The sequence below is a fragment of the Rattus norvegicus genome, chromosome 12, assembly GCF_021556685.1.
Source record: "Rattus norvegicus strain SHRSP/BbbUtx chromosome 12, alternate assembly SHRSP_T2T, whole genome shotgun sequence".
Classification (NCBI taxonomy): Eukaryota; Metazoa; Chordata; class Mammalia; order Rodentia; family Muridae; genus Rattus; species Rattus norvegicus.
The window spans coordinates 40,080,603-40,098,401 of record NC_141545.1 but is presented as its reverse complement, the minus strand read 5'-3'; the positions used below and the strand labels follow the sequence as shown (position 1 = coordinate 40,098,401).

At 49.2% G+C, this 17,799-nt stretch overlaps 1 protein-coding gene across 2 annotated transcripts in view; it reads right to left on the bottom strand.

The window, feature by feature from the left end:
- Positions 1 to 3,816: 3,816 nt before the first annotated feature.
- The window catches only part of Vps33a (VPS33A core subunit of CORVET and HOPS complexes), a 26,732-nt gene continuing 12,749 nt past the window's right edge, over positions 3,817 to 17,799 (bottom strand). The window contains exons 8-13 of one of the 2 annotated variants that reach the window (XR_015634131.1): positions 13,993 to 14,119; positions 12,073 to 12,140; positions 10,429 to 10,566; positions 9,061 to 9,250; positions 6,582 to 6,750; positions 3,817 to 5,912 (exon numbers count right to left, since the gene is read on the bottom strand). Coding sequence is in view for 1 of the 2 variants with exons in the window: in NM_022961.3 (NP_075250.2) it covers positions 5,731 to 5,912; positions 6,582 to 6,750; positions 9,061 to 9,198; positions 10,429 to 10,566; positions 12,073 to 12,140; positions 13,993 to 14,119 (822 nt within the window). In the remaining variant the exon portion in view is untranslated. 2 annotated transcript variants of the gene reach the window in all.

Here is a 17,799-nt window from a genome sequence, read left to right as displayed (position 1 = left end):
ACACTTCAGTTGTGTTTTACACTTCGTAGCATCCTGCAAACCTGGAAACCGGGGTATTTCATAGCGATAGATTAAGAAGCTAAGAGACAGGACATGGGAGCTGACAAGATGGCCGTCAGAGCTTGCCGCCAAGTCTGACAACCTGAATTCAGTTCTCGAGACTCACATGGTGGAAGGAGAAAAACAACTTTTTGAAAGCTGCCCTCTACTTCCTACAAGTATGAATGTGTGTGTCAATGTGTATACATGTGCATACATATAAGCGTATGACACACATATACACACACTATACACATTAAATAATAAAGAACTACAGCATGGTATAAAATTCACATTGATCCATCTATAAATGATGAGAAATTTTGCACACTGCCCTTTCCTTGTGTGGTCTGATAAGGTGTCCTCTGTTATACCATGACGAACTGCATCCATCCTAAAGAACCACTTCCTACCTAGAGACAACACTTTGTCTGCATTCCTGTGCTTTAACAGCTCTTACCATAGTCCCTCTTCCCCTTGCTTCAGATACCTAGTTCATGTTGCTGTTTCGAATTTTCTGGGCATTCAAAGAAATGCTCAGCACCCTTGACCATCAGGGAAATGCAAATCAAAACGACTCTGAGAGCCCATCTTACAACTTTCAGAATGGCCGTGATCACAAACACAAGTGACAGCTCAGGCTGGTGAGGGTGAGGAGCCAGGGGAGCACTCCTCCGCTGGTGATGGGAGAGGGAAAGGAGCAAGGGGAGCACTCCTCCGCTGGTGATGGGAGTGGGTGAGGAGCAAGGGGAGCACTCCTCTGCTGGTGGGAGTGAGTGAGGAGCCAGGGGAGCACTCCTCCACTGGTGATGGGAGTGGGTGAGGAGCCAGGGGAGCACTCCTCCACTGCTGGTGGGAGTGGGTGAGGAGCCAGGGGAGCACTCCTCCACTGGTGATGGGAGTGGGTGAGGAGCAAGGGGAGCACTCCTCCACTGGTGATGGGCGAGGGTGAGGAGCAAGGGGAGCACTCCTCCACTGCTGGTGGAAGTGGGTGAGGAGCAAGGGGAGCACTCCACTGTTGGTGGGAGTGGGTGAGGAGCAAGGGGAGCACTCCTCCACTGGTGATGGGAGTGGGTGAGGAGCAAGGGGAGCGCTCCTCCACTGGTGATGAGCGAGGGTGAGGGCAAGGGGAGCACTCCTCCACTGCTGGTGGAAGTAGGTGAGGAGCCAGGGGAGCACTCCTCCACTGGTGATGGGAGTAGGTGAGGAGCCAGGGGAGCACTCCTCCACTGCTGGTGGGAGTGAGTGAGGAGCCAGGGGAGCACTCCTCCACTGCTGGTGGGAGTGGGTGAGGAGCAAGGGGAGCACTCCTCCACTGCTGGTAGGACTGGGTGAGGAGCAAGGGGAGCGCTCCTCCACTGCTGGTGGGAGAGGGTGAGGAGCAAGGGGAGCGCTCCTCCACTGCTGGTGGGAGAGAATGAGGAGCCAGGGGAGCACTCCTCCACTGCTGGTGGGAGAGGGTGAGGAGGAAGGGGAGCACTCCTCCACTGCTGGTGGGAGAGGGTGAGGAGCAAGGGGAGCACTCCTCCACTGCTGGTGGGAGAGGGTGAGGAGGAAGGGGAGCACTCCTCCACTGCTGGTGGGAGAGGGTGAGGAGCAAGGGGAGCACTCCTCCACTGGTGATGGGAGTGGGTGAGGAGCCAGGGGAGCACTCCTCCACTGCTGGTGGGAGTGTAAACCTGTACAGGCACTTAGGAAGTCAATATGGCTTCTCAAGAAAATTGGAAATCAATCTACCACAAGATCTGACTCTATCATTCCTGGGCATATACCCAAAGGACACTCCATCCTACCAAAAGGACATTTGCTCAACTACGTTCATAGCTGCTTTATTTATAACAGCCAGAAACTGGAAACAGCCTACAAGCCCCTCAACCGAAGAATGGATGAAGAAAACGTGGTACACAATAGGGTATTACTCAGCTGTGAGAAAAATCAATGACATCATAAAATCTGCAGGCAAAGTCAAATGGATGGAACTGGGCGAAATCATCCTGAGTGAAGTAACGCAGAGCCAGGAAGACAGCCATGGTGTGTACTTACATATAACTGCATATTAGCGTAAAGTAAAAGACAGTGATGTTACAGTGCAGAGACCCTGAGAAGTTAAGTGACGAGGAGGGGTGGGGGTGGGGTAGGGAGGGACACAAGGATCTCCCTGGAAAGGGGATATAGATTTCTTGGGTGGATTGGGGGGCATGTGGGGTTGGGGACTTGGGAACAGGAGGGATCAGGTGCAAGGGAGGGAGAGAAAATACTAGGAGAAATGACTGGAATTGGGGGAGGGGCATTTCAGGGTCGAGCTGGAAACCTAGTGCAACGGAAGCCAGTGGAATCTACAAGAGTGACCCTAGTACAGACTCCTGGTGACGGGGGACACAGAGCCTGAGCCAGCCATCTTCTGTAACTAGGCAAGCCCTCAAGTGGAGGGACAGGGACATCAATCCAGCCACAAAACCTTCAACCTATAGTTTGCCCTGCTTGCAGGGTGTTCTGGGACTAGAGCCCAGCAGAACTGTCATCAAAGGAACAAGAGAGATTTCGTTCAGCAGCTGACTGAAGCAGATGCAGAGTCCCACACCCACACGTTAGGAGGAGCTCAGGCATCCTTCGGAGGAGGGATTGAAAGGACTGGAGGAGCCTGACGGGTCAGGGACGTAGCGTGAGAACATGGCCCACAGAATCAATTGACAAGGACTCATGGAGGCTCATGAAGCCCATAGAGATCAGAAAGCCTGTAGGGGTCTGACCTAGGTTCCCTCATATATGTTCTTATGAGAATCCTAAGAGCAGGAACAGGGGCTGTTCCCGACTCTCTTGCCTGCGTGTAGGACTCTTTTCCTCCTACTGGATTGCCTTGTCCAGCCTTAGTGAGGTGCTATGTGCCTGATCTTATTGTAGCTCGTTAGGCCATGTCTGGTTGACATCCCTGGGAAGCCTGCTTTTTTCTGAGGTGTGTTAGGAGGGGAGGGGTGGGACGGGGAGAGGGGAGGGGAGATAGGGGGAATAAAGGGAGGGGAAACTGTGGTTGGGATGGAGTATATGACAGAAGGATAAAAAAAAAATTCCTTTAGGCAAAAAAAAAAAAAATTCTGGGCATGTAAATCTTAGCACTTAGCAGTTCGAAGCAGAAGCACTCAACTCCAGGCCATCCTGGGCTACAGGGAAGACCCTGACCCAACAACAGAATTCAAGTCTGCAGAATACAAATATTTCCTCCTAGGGTCAAGCCATCAGGGCCTTTTTCTCCATGTGTTCCTGAGGACTAAGCCCAAGGCTGTGTGAATGCTAGGCAACATACTACCACAGCTAAACAAACCCCTCTCCCCCCATTTTTTTCGGACAAGGCCTCACTATTTAGCCCAGCTGGCCTTGAATTCTCTCTCTCTCTTTTTTTTTTTTTTTTTTTCCCTCCTTCGGAGCTGGGGACCGAACCACCCAGGGCCTTGCGCTTCCTAGGCAAGCGCTCTACCACTGAGCTAAATCCCCAATCCCTGGCCTTGAATTCTCAATCTTTCTGCCTTAGCCCCTTAGTGGCAGTAAAGATCTAGCTACCTTTTATGTACAACTGAGAACAAAGCAGACCAGCATGCCCTGATAATCACACCCCATCTCTAGTACAAGCAGAACTCGAGTGGAGCAGAGCTCACATGGAGGCCTTCCTGGTTCTCAACAGACATCCCAGTTTAAACTTCCCTTGACCACGTCTCTCACGGTCTATATCAATCCATTAAAGGACCCAGTTTTTAGATTTAAGGCAGGGAAAGAATGTGTAAATTGAGACAGAAAATAGGATCTTTAATTGGGACAGCCAGTGTAGCAGAATAGTCCTCAAACTCAGAACAAGTCCAGACATGTCGTAAACAATCCACCCTGTCTAAGAATAAGCCTTCCGTTCCCACAGTCTTTCTCAGAGCATACTCTTAAGAGACAAAGGCAGCTTTGAGTACTAAGGGGACTTACATCACAGGGCATAATGTAGACACCACCACTTTATATTGGAATACAGAGGAAGCAAGTGTGTGGTTTTCAAAAAGGTCTTCTGCTGGGTACATTTTTAGGAGCTGACCTTGCTATGCTCTGAGAAAGCAAATATAGACTCAGAAACAAATGCAGACACATGAGATTACAACTGAGTATCTGTTCACTGGACAAACACCCAAGCCAAGGAGACTTGGACAGACTTGCTCTGACTCCCAAGAGAGTAAATCACTGAGGACAAGGCAGATTGCAGTTCCTGGCAGCTGGGGCTCAAAGGTAAAACTACTCTCCCTGGAATAACAAGAGTCTGAAAAGAGAGTTTTCTAAGCCAAGAATGTTTTCCCATCTGGGAATGTCTACCACACCCACCTGCCGCCCCAAACACTGACTATCAAGGCTGAATTAACTCCAGGAGAAACAAACACCATCTTTGACATCCTTCATTCTAGGCTTCTTTCTTTTAAAAACACAATTCCAGTCACTTATAATGTGCAGTGTATTGTTCCTGATGCTACATGAAAAAAGCAAGAGGAAAACTATTAACCACAGAAACTTCACCTGGGCCAGGACCAGACCGGCTGAATCAGGCTAGCTTTTCTGGAGACTTGGGTGATGACAGAAAAACCATCAACTTGGTCTGCCACTTGGCGCTCTTAACTCCTTCAGATGTGGAAATGATCAGGAGGCAGACACTGGCAGCAACATGCCTGCTCCTGCTCCCTGCAGCACAGGCACTGTCACTGTGTGACTGACACTGACCGCAGTGCACTCGGTCACCAGACTGACCAGGTAAAGGGGAGTGTGAAGATGAGTACAGTCAGAGGGCTAGAGAGGTGCATGTGGCAGTTTCCACTGAGACAGCTGCATGAATCTGAAGGAGCAGAAGAACCAACCACAGAGGACACGGAGGAAGACAGAAGTCCCATCAGGGGCGCCTACACCAGAGAGTCTTGAGTTAACAACGTGCACACCCAGAAGTGCCTCCGAAGGTTAGCTGGCAGAGGCTGCCTGGCGCTTAGCTCACTCTTTATCAGAGAACTGCACAGACGCAGTCAACGCAGACAGCAGAAACGTCATCATGTCAAGAAGCTCCTTCAAGCTTCTCAGATTCTCAGGAGGAAACAAAGCTTGCCTGAGGAATCACATCAGCCGAGACTGGAGACACAAATGTGCTCTGCGGGGAGAAGCACGCGATGGACGATGCTGGCTTCGTATTCAACCCAAAACCACTCTCCTGGGCATAGGTGGTCTAGAAAATGCCACCGTGAGTCAGTGGTCAGAATTCTGCTTCTATTTTCTTATTTATCCCCTTAGCTCTCCTTTTTAATGCCCGTGCACAGTTGCGTGGCTGCTGGGGCTATCATCCCCACAGTCTATTCCAGAAAATGAAGACTTTAAGCTTAAAAATTCCGAAACAGGATCTCCTTTATTTCTGGAAGGGAGGGCTTTTGCCTGGAACTCACTATGTAGCCCCAGCTGTCCCAAACTTGCAGCGATCCTCCTGCCTGTGTCTCTTAAGTGGAGGAGTTCTAGGCATGAGCCGCCACGCCCAGCTCATTGTGTCCTTACCCAGGCCGACCCTCCCTTCTTCAGGGTTTAGGAGCACAGAGAGGAGCAGGAAGGAACACAATCCCGTTGCCTCCATGCTCCTGGCTTTATGTCCTTTGGGCAACACGTTCTCAGGGGCAGCTCACTGTCCCCTCTGACAGCCTAGAAAGGCTTTTCCATGAGAGCTTCTAGCCAGCTGCTTCCATTTATCAGTTTAGTGGTCGCAATTACATACTCTGTGCCTCCGTCTTCCAGCTGGGAGAGAAAACGCAGGGCTGCGATTTCAGCAAAGGTGACGCCCCCGAGGAAAAACACCAGTGTGACTCTGTTTTCTCCTGGCTGGCCTAAAATGTAAACATTTCAGAATTCAAATGTACATAAGACTGCTGCCTCTCAAAGCTTTTTTTCATTTAAAAGGATATAAAGGGGCTGGAGAGAAGGCTGAGTGGCTCAGATGTAAATTGTTCCTCTAGAGGAGCTGAATTGAATTTCTTTTTTTTTTTTTTTTTTGGTTCTTTTTTTCGGAGCTGGGGACCGAACCCCGGGCCTTGCGCTTCCTAGGTAAGCGCTCTACCACTGAGCTAAATCTCCAGCCCCTGAATTGAATTTCTTAGACCCACAACAGGCAGCTCACAGCTGCCTGTAACTCTAGCTAAAGCAGATGCCTCCGACCTCCCCAGACACAGACATGCGCGCGCGCACGCACACACACACACACACACACACACACACACACACACACACACTGATCATAGAAATATTTTAAAAACAGAAAAAGAATAAAAAGGCCAAGTGCATGTTGGGGCAGCCAGTTCATCTGAGGCCCTGGAATGCCAATGTTGACCTTACCACTCTGAGTCCTCGGTCTCAGTGCAGAGTGTAGGCTGCCTTCCCCAAGGGCAGAGCACAGCTTGGGGCTTACAGTGTATGTTACAAATGTCTTTTGCAAAGCATGTGCACAACAGTAAGTCACATAATCAGCACGCTGACTGTGGGTGGGTGATGAAACTTACGTTTCTTCTGCAGCCCGGTGGGCAGTGGCTGCCTTTCTTCAAAGTGGGGCCCTGGGAGAATGCGGAGAACCTCCTCGATGCTCCTCCAACCTGGCCGAGAAAGGAGCTGGGCGAGTCGCACGCTGAGTGGTGCGTAACCACTGTACACGTAGGATATGTCTGTGGGGTTCTGCCAACAGATAAAGAAGACAACACAGGACTGAGAGTCACCTCTGGTCGTTTGCTAACTGAAGTTATAAGATGGGAGACAGAAACTCACATTATGCCTTCCTGTGTCTTGCTCCAATCCACTCTTTACCCTTAGCACCCAGGGCTGCACTTCCTTTTTGAGTTTATGTTTATTTATGTGTACAGCATGTATCTGCCTGCATGTGTATGAATTTAACAATGCAGGGCCTTGCGGTTGGGGATTTAGCTCAGTGGTAGAGCGCTTGCCTAGCAAGCGCAAAGCCCTGGGTTCGGTTCCCAGCTCCAAAAAAAAAGAAAAAAGAAAAAAAAAAGATTAAAAAAAAAAAAACAATGCAGGGCCTTGAAGAATCCAGTGGGTGCTGGACTTACAGGGCCTTGTGAACCACATGATGTGGGTGCTGGGAATCAAACTTGCATCCACTGGAGGAGCAGCAAATGCTCTTATCCACCCAGCCTTCTCTCTAGCCTGCCTTCCCTTTCTTCATTTGTTTGTTTGAGACAGGATCCCACAATGGAGTTTAGGCCAGTCTCAAACTTAGCATGCTCCAGCCTCAGCTTCCGGAGTGCTGGGATTATAGGTGTGCACTTGGGACACTGAGACTGAAGGAGCAGGGATTCAAGGTCATTTGCTACACAGGGAGTTGGAGGCAAGCCTGGGCTACAGTGAGTAAGACCCGCCCTGTCCCCTGCCACACACACAAGGAGATCAGTGCAGAATGAATGTTTAGTATGTGTGAGGCCTGGGTTTAATTTCCTGGACCAATAAACAAGCAAGAACCTCTCACTATGTAGCAATTAAAAAGAACCAGAATGGGGCACCATGAAGGCTCTTAAGAGCCCTTGCTAGGCAGTAGGTGGGCTTGAGGGGAAGAAGAAGAGTGATGAGCTAACACACTGTCTATGTAACATACATGATGAGCTGACACACTGTCTATGTAACATACATGATGAGTTAACACACTGTCTATGCAACATACATGATGAGCTGACACACTGTCTATGTAACATACATGATGAGCTGACACACTGTCTATGTAACATACATGATGAGCTGACACACTGTCTATGTAACATACATGATGAGCTGACACACTGTCTATGTAACATACATGATGAGCTAACACACTGTCTATGCAACATACATGATGAGCTGACACACTGTCTATGTAACATACATGATGAGCTGACACACTGTCTATGTAAAAACATGATGAGCTGACACACTGTCTATGTAACATACATGATGAGCTGACACACTGTCTATGTAACATACATGATGAGCTGACACACTATCTATGTAACATACATACTGAGCAGCCTCCCACTAGTGATGAGTGTAAAGCCATGAGAAGCTCTGCAGGCCAAGAGCACAGCATGAGTAGCAATGTTGCTGGATACCTAGATGTCTCCTGGAGGGACTAAAACCTGGCCACGAGGGTTGCCTCGGTGAGAACAGGGCAGCTGTGGCAGGAGCTGCGTCCCTTCCCGGAGCACATGTACTGGATGTCCCTGATGTCCCCACACATCTCCTAGGGGCCTGTGTCCAGAAGCCTGTGGGTGCTGTGCCAGAACTCAGATGACTTCTGTTTGGGCTGGGGCAATGGGAGCTACCATGGGACAGCTGGAGAGTGGAGAGCAGCGTGGGCTTGACTTGGTTTGCCCTGCCCTCTGGTCTGTGACACACTTGGAGGCAAGAAGCCCTCAGCTGTACAGTTCTCTGGTTCATGACAAGTTTCTCTACATCCCTGTTCCCGGGTGGGTGAGATAGGCCTGGCTCCCTCCAGCTCCTGCTGCCCTGGCTTCTCAGCTGTGATGATGTGTGGGCTAGAACTGAGTGACAACGGTTGGTGAGCACTCCACACTGAATCACCTCTTGCCGGTCTGCTCTGTTCACACCTGTATTAACGTCTGCTCTGTTCACACCTGTATTAATGTCTGCTCTGTTCACACCTGTATTAATGTCAAACCACCCCAGCTGACAGCACTGTCTGCTGCTGAGACCTGATGGCTGCAGCACATGACTGCTTTTCAGAAGCACAGAGATGAGTCTTAGAAAGCAAAGAAGAGCTGGGAAGAAGGCTAAAAGAGTAAAGGGGCTTGCTGCCAAGCCCGGCAGGCTGAGTTCAAGCCCCAGAACTGACTCGGTAGAAGGAAGGAACCAATCCCTGCAAGTTGTACGCACATGCACACATGCACACATGCACACACCAAGACAATGAGAAAGACATTTGGCAGGTGAGCAGATGCACACATGAAGGCTGTCGTGGTGAACTAGCAGAGTGGAGCTTACTTGTTCATTGACATCGTCCATCCAGAGGCGTAATGTTTTCCGAATCGTTGGGTAGTTGTTTCTGCCCCCTGTCTGAGCCTTTAGCAGGCCGGCCTTCTCCAGGTTGTTCAGGGTCAGTATGTGCTCATAGCCGTAGGTCTGAAGCAGAAGGCATTTGGCAGGCAGTGATGTTAGGTCAGGAAAAGGGCTCCTGCAGACGTCCAAAGAGGAGCCCTAACAAATCAGTATGGTTTGTACCCCGGGGCTCGTTAGCAAGGTCAGGCACTGACTGTGGAGAGCGAGGGGACAGGGTAGAGGGCCACTCACGCTGAGACGCTTATTGACCTGCTCTGTTTCAGGCTTGATTTAAGATGTTTACTTTACAGTCCATGTTTATAAACCAACGTGAGCATTAAAGAAGTCATATCTCTGTATGGTACACACTTAGCTCTCAAAAGGCAGATGTGCACTGTTAAGACCTCTAGGCACACTTAACACTGAGATACTCAATAACAAAATATTGTACCTAGAATTTTATTCCTGTCTTTAAAAGAAACACGTATTAGCCAAGCCATGTAGAACCCCTCCCTCAGGTGTTTTGCAATCATTAGGTCAGCTCCCTTGCACTGCACGAGGCAGCCATTGCTACACCATTTGGCAGAAATGCTGACTACCTGGCCAAGGTCACAGGCAGTGAGAGCAGTGTGCATTCAGCCATGCTGACCCTGAAGCCCAGACTGATTCTGAAATCTGTGTACACAGACATCCTGTGTGCACAGGTAAATGGGAGTCGGAAGGAACCCAGGCGAACTGTGCGGCTGGGCGCGTCTGAGGCTGGGGAAGCTGGGTTTGCCTGCACTCCTGGAATCTTAGGGAAACTCTGTCCTTTGTGTAACTCAAAAAGGTGGAAACAAAAATGGGTAAAAACTATTGAGCGAATACTGAGCAGTGACAGGTAATGGCAAACAAATCCTGCCTGAGACACTCAAACAGGAGAACTGTCCCTCAGACAGGCTCTCACTAAACAACTCACGGAGACCCGCCTGCCTCTGCCTCCCGAGTGCTTGTGTGCGGCGTGCTGCCGGGTCATGGCAGAATTTTTGTTTGTTTGTTTTTTTTTTCGTTTGTTTTGTTTTGTTTTGTTTTTTCAAGACAAGGCCTCTCTATGTAGTCCTGGCTGTCCTGGAGCTTGCTCTGTAGACCAGGCTGGCCTCGAACTTACAGAGATCCACCTGCCTCTGCCTCCTGAGCGCTCAGATTAAGGAGTTTGCCACCACTTCCTCACCAAACAACAGGTTTTACAAACAAAACAGGACAGTGTTCACACTAAACACCGGCTGTGAAAGGGATATTTTCCTACTTAGCAAATAAAGCGTCTTTGATTACTACCTGGAGAATTTCCCTTTTGTAGTAGTCCAGAACCTTCTGCTTGAGCCCACTGTTGCACACAGACTGGAGGCAAACCAATCTCAGGACCTTGATGAGCGGGTGCTTTTGGGCAATGCAGTCCTCGATGTAATTGTTGACCTAGAAATGACAGACACACAGACTGACTAGTCCACAGACTGAAAGTAACTTGAGGTGTCTTATATTCCCCAAGGCAGTATGTGGGAGAGTGGCTCATTTTCTCATTTTCCACCTGCTGAGGCTTGTCCCCTCGTCGCTGAGCCCCCAACCTGACACACAGGACCATAAGGTGGTGAGGACGTTGCTGGGCAACCAAATGTCCTGCTCAGACACATCTACCTCTGACTTGGCCTCCCTAAAACATCATTGATTTACCTCGAATAAAATGATAGGAATGCTTCTTAAAAACAGGAACCTTTGCAAAGTGAACAATTAACTTTAAAAAAAGACTTATTTATTGTATGTATGTGAGTACACTGTATCTGTCTTCAGACACACCAGAAGAGCACACCAGATCTCATTACAGATGGTTGTGAGCCACCATGTGGTTGCTGGAAATTGAACTCAGGACCTCTGGAAGAGCAGTCAGTGCTGTTAACCACAGAGCCATCTCTCCAGCCCAGATTTACTTATTTTTATTTATATGATCACACTGTAGCTGTCTTCAGACACACCAGAAGAGGGCATCAGATCTCATTATAGATGGTTGTGAGCCACCATGTGGTTGCTGGGATTTGAACTCAGGACCTCTGGAAGAGCAATCAGTGCTCTTAACCACTGAGCCATCTCTCCAGCCCCCAATTAACTATTTTTAATAGCGATATAATTTTGAAGAAATTATGTAACAGATTAAACAAACAAACAATGCAAGTCACCTTGGTTTTGTGTTTTGAGACAGGGTCTCCTGTAACCCAGGTTGGCCTCAAACTTGTTATGTAGTCAAAGCTGGCCTTAAATGCTTCCGTTGTTGTTGTTGTTGTTGTTGTTTATTTCAGAGGGAGTACTGGTATATCAGACAGGTGCTCTCTTATGAATAACCTACACTCCCAGACCAAACACACACACAGACACACACACACACAGACACACACACACACCACACACAGACAGACAGACACACACACACACAGCACACACAGAGACAGACAGACAGACACACACACACAGCACACACCACACACACAGGCAGACAGACAGACACACACAGACAGACAGACACACAGACAGACAGACACACACAGAGAGAGACAGACAGACAGACACACAGCACACACCACACACACAGGCAGACAGACACACACACACAGACAGACACACAGACAGACACACACAGAGACAGACAGACAGACAGACAGACAGACAGACACACACACACACACACACACACACACACAGCACAATGGATTGAAGGCCAGGTAGAATGACGCTCCTCTTTAATCTGAGCACTTAGGAGGCAGAGACAGGAGGATCTCTGAATTCAAGATCAGACTGGTCAAGTTCTCACCAGCCAGGGCTACCTAGTGAGTTTCTGTCTCAACACCACAGATACCACCACAAGGGAACAATTACCTGGCTCTAATCTCACAGTGACGCACGTCAGCTCTGGCGTGGAATGGCCCTACCTACCTTATCGGTGTCTATCCCGGACATGAACTCCTGCTCCACCGTCAACTTATCAAAGAAGTCTTCAGAAGCTAGAATGTAACCAGCAAATGTTTGACTTAGAAACCCAACAGGGTCAGCTGACTCGAGCGCTAAGCTTCCAGCGTGAGCAGGATTAGGAAATGAGGTGCACGGACCCCTGAAGGTGGAGACCCTGGGGCAAGCAGGAAGCACAGAGCACTGAGGGTTACACTTGCACACTGCTCCGTCCAGGTCAGGACTTGGTGGGAGCCTCAGTATCAGGGAGTACTTGCTTCCCCAGAGCATGGCCTCATGTCAGCTGGCCCCTGCCTGTGTCACCAGGAGACAAAGAACTAACTTTCCAGCACTCAAGTAAGATTCAAAGCATCTTCCTGACCCTTGGTGCTGAACAAGCTTCTGCATCCCTGAGTCAAATGGACTCCATCTTGTTAATATGCACCATGTGAGGAGGCTCTGTGACCATTCTCTAGAAGTTTTTACTCTTTTCTAAAGACAGGATCTCACAGTGTAGCCCAGGCTTGAATTTATAGCAATCCTTATCTTTTGGCTGTGTGTGTGTGTGTGTGTGTGTGTGTGTGTGTGTGTGTGTACGCGCGCGCGCCCACCCCGTAAGAGGTCTTCAGATCCCCTGGAGATGGAGTTAAAGGCTGCTGTGTAGAGAAAGCAGTCCTTACTTATAACACTGAACCATCTCTGCAGAATGGCTCCTGGCTGTCTGTCTGTTTTGTGTATTTTGCTTGTTGTGTGGTTGGTGCTCAGACAAGGTTTCTCTGTATAGCCCTGGCTAGCCTGGAACTCTGTAGCCCAGGCCGGCCTCAAACTCACAGAGATTCACCTCTGCCTCCTGACCACTGGGATTAAAGGTGTGGGCCACCACACCTGGCTTAGTTTGTTTCTAGGGTAATGTTTGACGTAGCCCACCCCGACTGGCCCTGAACTCACGAATATAAACTGAAAGTGACTTTGGACTTGAGATCCTCTGGCCTTCAATGCCCCCAGCACTGGCACTACAGACACTTGCTGCCACGTGAGGTGAGCCCTCTAGTGTCCAAGCTTTTTCCCAGTCCGTTTTCTTTCTTGCTTGAGTCTCACAATGCAGCTCAAGCTGTCCTTGAACCTGTGGTTTTCCTGCCTCAGTCTCCCAGATGCTATCTAGTGTTACAAGGGCTTTGCACAGTTCAAGGGGACCAAAACTAGAATCCCGTCAAAATCCCAGAGCATCACGTAGTTTTAATTAGATAATCCTTTTAATAGAAAAACATTACTAAGAACACAAACTGTTTCCTATCATTACCTGGATGAGTGCTTTTCTGTTATTCTAGATAACTTACCTTAAGATGAGTAAATGATAAATGTAACACTTTTAAAAGATTCCATTGTTATTCCCGTGTGTGTGGTCAGTGTGTTCGTGTTTGGGTGCGTGCAGCCGCCCTCAGAGGCTGGGGGATCCCCTGGAGTGGAGTTATAGGCAGCTGTGACCACCTGGTGCTGGGGGCTGGGAGCTGATGTCTGCTAATGTTCTGAACCACAGGGCTGTTTCTTCAGCCCGGGCACACGTTCCTGTGAACATTCCTACACTTAGGTACAGTGGCACACACTTGTCACCCCGTCCCTGGGGAGGTACAGGTAAGGGGATGCCAGGTCATGCAAGTTCATGGCAGATCTGGCTGTACATCAAGTTTGGGGCCAATCTGGGTCCACGAGCCCCTGCCTAACAAAATCCATCCATTTACCGCAACTGGGACACAAGCACGATGCTAAGGTGGAACCGGCTGGGGGTGGATCAGTGGTCAAGCACTTGCTTCACATGCACAGTTCGATCCCTAACACCAAAACAATAAAATAAATACATAAAACCACAGCTGACCGCCCAGGGTCAGAACTACGATAAGGGGTACTTACTGGTGACGTCTTTGATTAACTCTGCAATTGAGGTGTGGTTGGCAAGCGACCCCCTGGCCGCCTGCATGTGGGGAAGCTGGGAGACGAATTGCTTGATCTCTCCAACCGTCTTAGCATTGTGTCGCTCCTGGAACAGAACAGGCGGCAGGGCCGTGAGGCAGGGGAGCAGCTCACAGGGTGTTTCATTGGCATCATCATGAAGAGGGAGTGCAAATCAAGCTAAACCCAGCTCTAAAATCATAGACAGGAGAAAAGTAAGTACGGTGCCGCTCAGTACGTGTGTGTGTGTGCGTGTGTGCGTGTGTGTGCGTGTGTGTGCGTGTGTGTCTGCGTGTGTGTGTGCATACATGGAAATGAAAGAACACTGTAGAAGTCCTGTCCTTCCCCCGTGGGTCCCGTACTGAGCGGTACCGTACTTACTTTTCTCCTGTCTGTGATTGTTGGGTACCTACAAGCCCAGCCCTGTGCAGGGTGGAGACAGGAGGATTTAGGCTGGGGTTCGTGAGACACCCTGTAAGAAGGGAGTGAGGGAGAATGACAGCAGGACACTGACTGCTGGCCTCTGCACGCAGCAGAGCACCTACACGCCTACATATGAACACACTGCACACATACACAAAAATATTGAAGGTAGCTGAGGATACAGTGTGGTAGAATAGCACTGACTGAGCAGGAGTGGGACCTTGGGGTACCATATACACACACACACACTCACACACACACACACTCATACACACAGAGTCATGCACACACACTCTCACACACAGTCACACACAGTCACACACACACACACTCATGCACACACTCACACACTCGTACACACACTCACACACACTCACACACACTCACACACACACACACTCACTCATACACACAGAGTCATGCACACACACTCTCATACACAGTCACACACAGTCACACACAGTCACACACACTCATGCACACACACACTCACACACTCATACACACACTCACACACACTCACACACTCATACACACACTCACACACTCACACACACTCACACACACTCACACACTCATACACACACTCATACATACACACATACACACTCATATACACACTCACACACTCATACAAACATCCACATACACTCCCACACATTCTCTCTCTCTCTCTCTCACACACACACACACACACACACACACACACACACACACACACACACATACACACACTGAAGTCAGGCATGCCAGTGCTGGCTTATAGCCCTTGGGAAGACAGGAGGACCAGAAGCTGAAGGTCACCCTTGGCCAGGAGACCATTTCAGAAATCAAAAATTGACAACAAAAATGTTCTGTGTAACTGAAACTAATCCCACTATTGATGAAAACTTATTTGGTGGGGGAAGGAGGGCCGGTAGAAACAGGGTCTCTCTGTGTGACAGCCCTGGCTGTCCTGGAACTCGCTCTGGAGACCAGGCTGCCCTTGAACTCAAAGATCCACCTGCCTCTGCCTCCCAAGTGCTAGGATTAAAGGTGTGCGCCACTGCTGCTGCCACCACCTGATGAGAACATTTCAATAACGTCACCCAGAAGAGTCTCCAGAGATCTGGAGTTAATTATACCGATAGAATCCTGAGGAAAGACAGCATTACAGTCACAGATACAACAACAAAACACAAGGAGTGGTTTTCAAACTCTCCCAGTTTTTGTCTCGAGTCTAAACAGTTATTTTCAAAGTCTACAGAATCCCTGCATTTCAAAGCCAGCTCGACAAGAATGAACCGGTTAACGCAGAGGAGGCCAGAAGGTGGTAATGAAACTCTGGGCGCTGGGGATTTCGATCTCATTATCATTTCACACTTGTGGGGCTCCCCTGCCACTGCCATGCTGGCCAGACCTCAGCGGCACCCCAGGGCTGCACACCCTACCACAGAGGGCAGTGGGGAGAGAAGACTTCACAAAGGTCATGGACTTCTTAAAGAACACTGACGCTCTCACAGCCCACAAAGAGGAACACTTGGCACGGCGCTGTCACTACAGCCCTGAGGAGAAGTCTAAAAGCCAAGAAAGCCGAGGCTGGTGACGCAGCTCAGAGGTAAAGCACTGTGTAGTACGGTCAAGACTCTGAGTTCAATCCCCAGGACCAGAAAAATAAATAACAACATTTCTTAAAAAGAAAACCTTGGGTACCCTTGAATCTTCAGTATTAAGATGAGACAGGTATACTGCAGTCCAGATTTAAAGAAAAATATTTATTTTATTTTTAATTATGTGTACTTGCGTGTGTGTACTTGTGTGTGTGTGTGTGAGTGTGTGTGTGTGTGAGTGTGTGTGTCTGAGTGTCTGTCTGTCTGTCTGTCTGTCTGTCTATGTGTGGATTTCTCTGTGTGAGATTAGGTATCAGAGGAGGCCTCAGATCCCCCGGGACTGGAGTTACGGGTGGTTGTGAGGCCCTCGGTGTGAGTGCAGGGATTTGAACTCCGGTCCTCTGCAAAAGCAGAACTCTCAACTGCTGAGCACACACCAGCCCTTGCCAAGCTGCTCAAACTGCCGACCACAGTCCACACAGGACCACGTAAATGAACATAGGGTCCAAAGCATTAGCTTCTGAACATACATGTCCAAACACTAACTAAAACACAGTTCTGGCAGTGCCTACTAAAGCCTCGGTACTGAACATGCAACGTGGGGCATCTGCAGGCCACGGGCACTGCTGTCCAGGGACGCTGCCTAAATCTGGCAGCCCAGAGTCAATGCTACTGCACACTGTGAACTGCGGTAATCTCACTATACGGAAGATTTCTGTTCTTAAAAAATACAACGGTTTAGTTACAGAAAACTTAGCATTTTCCTACAGGAATCCCAGGCCAGCCGGGACCACACAGTGAGACCCTGTCTGGGAGGAGAAAAAAAAAAAAAAAAAAAAAAAAAGATGATTTTCCAAACGCTCCTTAGGGACTCGGGATGTGATGCAGTTGGCAGTGTCCAGCACACAGGAAGCCCGACTTTAGTCCACAGCACTGCACAAACCAGCTGTAGTGTGCAGCCTGTGATCCCAGAAGGGTCAAGAATTCAAGGTCATAAAAGCTACATCCTGGCTACAAAGCATGTTTCAGGCCCCCTGGGCTACCACAGACCCTGTCTCAAAAACACCAAATAAATCAAAGTGACAGAAAAGTAACACAAGTAACACTGCTGTTTGAGTTCAGTTCTTTCTTCCTCTTTTCCTTTCCTTTTTTTAAATCATTAAGTGGGGGCTGAGGAGACAGCTGTGGAGAGTGGATGCCGAGGGGGTACTGGGACGGGAGGTATCAGACGGGAGGTGTCGGGACGGGAGGTGTCGAGATGAGAGGTGTCGGGATGGGAGGTGTCAGGATGGGAGTCTGACACCCAGAACCTATATAAAGAGCTGATGGTACAAGATGAGAAAATGGCTCAGACGTTGAGAACACTGAAGCTCGTACACAGGACCAGGGTTCAGTTCCTAGCACTCACTGGGTGCTCACTGCTCCAGGAGATCCAAGCCCTGTTTTGACTTCCAATGGCACGAGGCTTGGATGTGGTGTACAAACACACATGCAGGTCAGGCACTCATCTACATAAAAATAAATAAATCTAAAGGGGAAAAAAAGGGTAGTGGCATGCATTTGTACTCTCAGTGCTGGAGAAGGAGAGATGGTGGGGCTTGGGGATCCTGGAGCCTTGCTGGCCAGCAGCCTGTGCTGAAGGACTAGAGACCTCGTCTCAAAAACACAAAACAAAAAACAACACACATCCAAGGTAAGGAGCCGGGCAGTGGCGCCTTTAATTCCAGCACTCAGGAGGCAGAGGCAGTCAGACCTC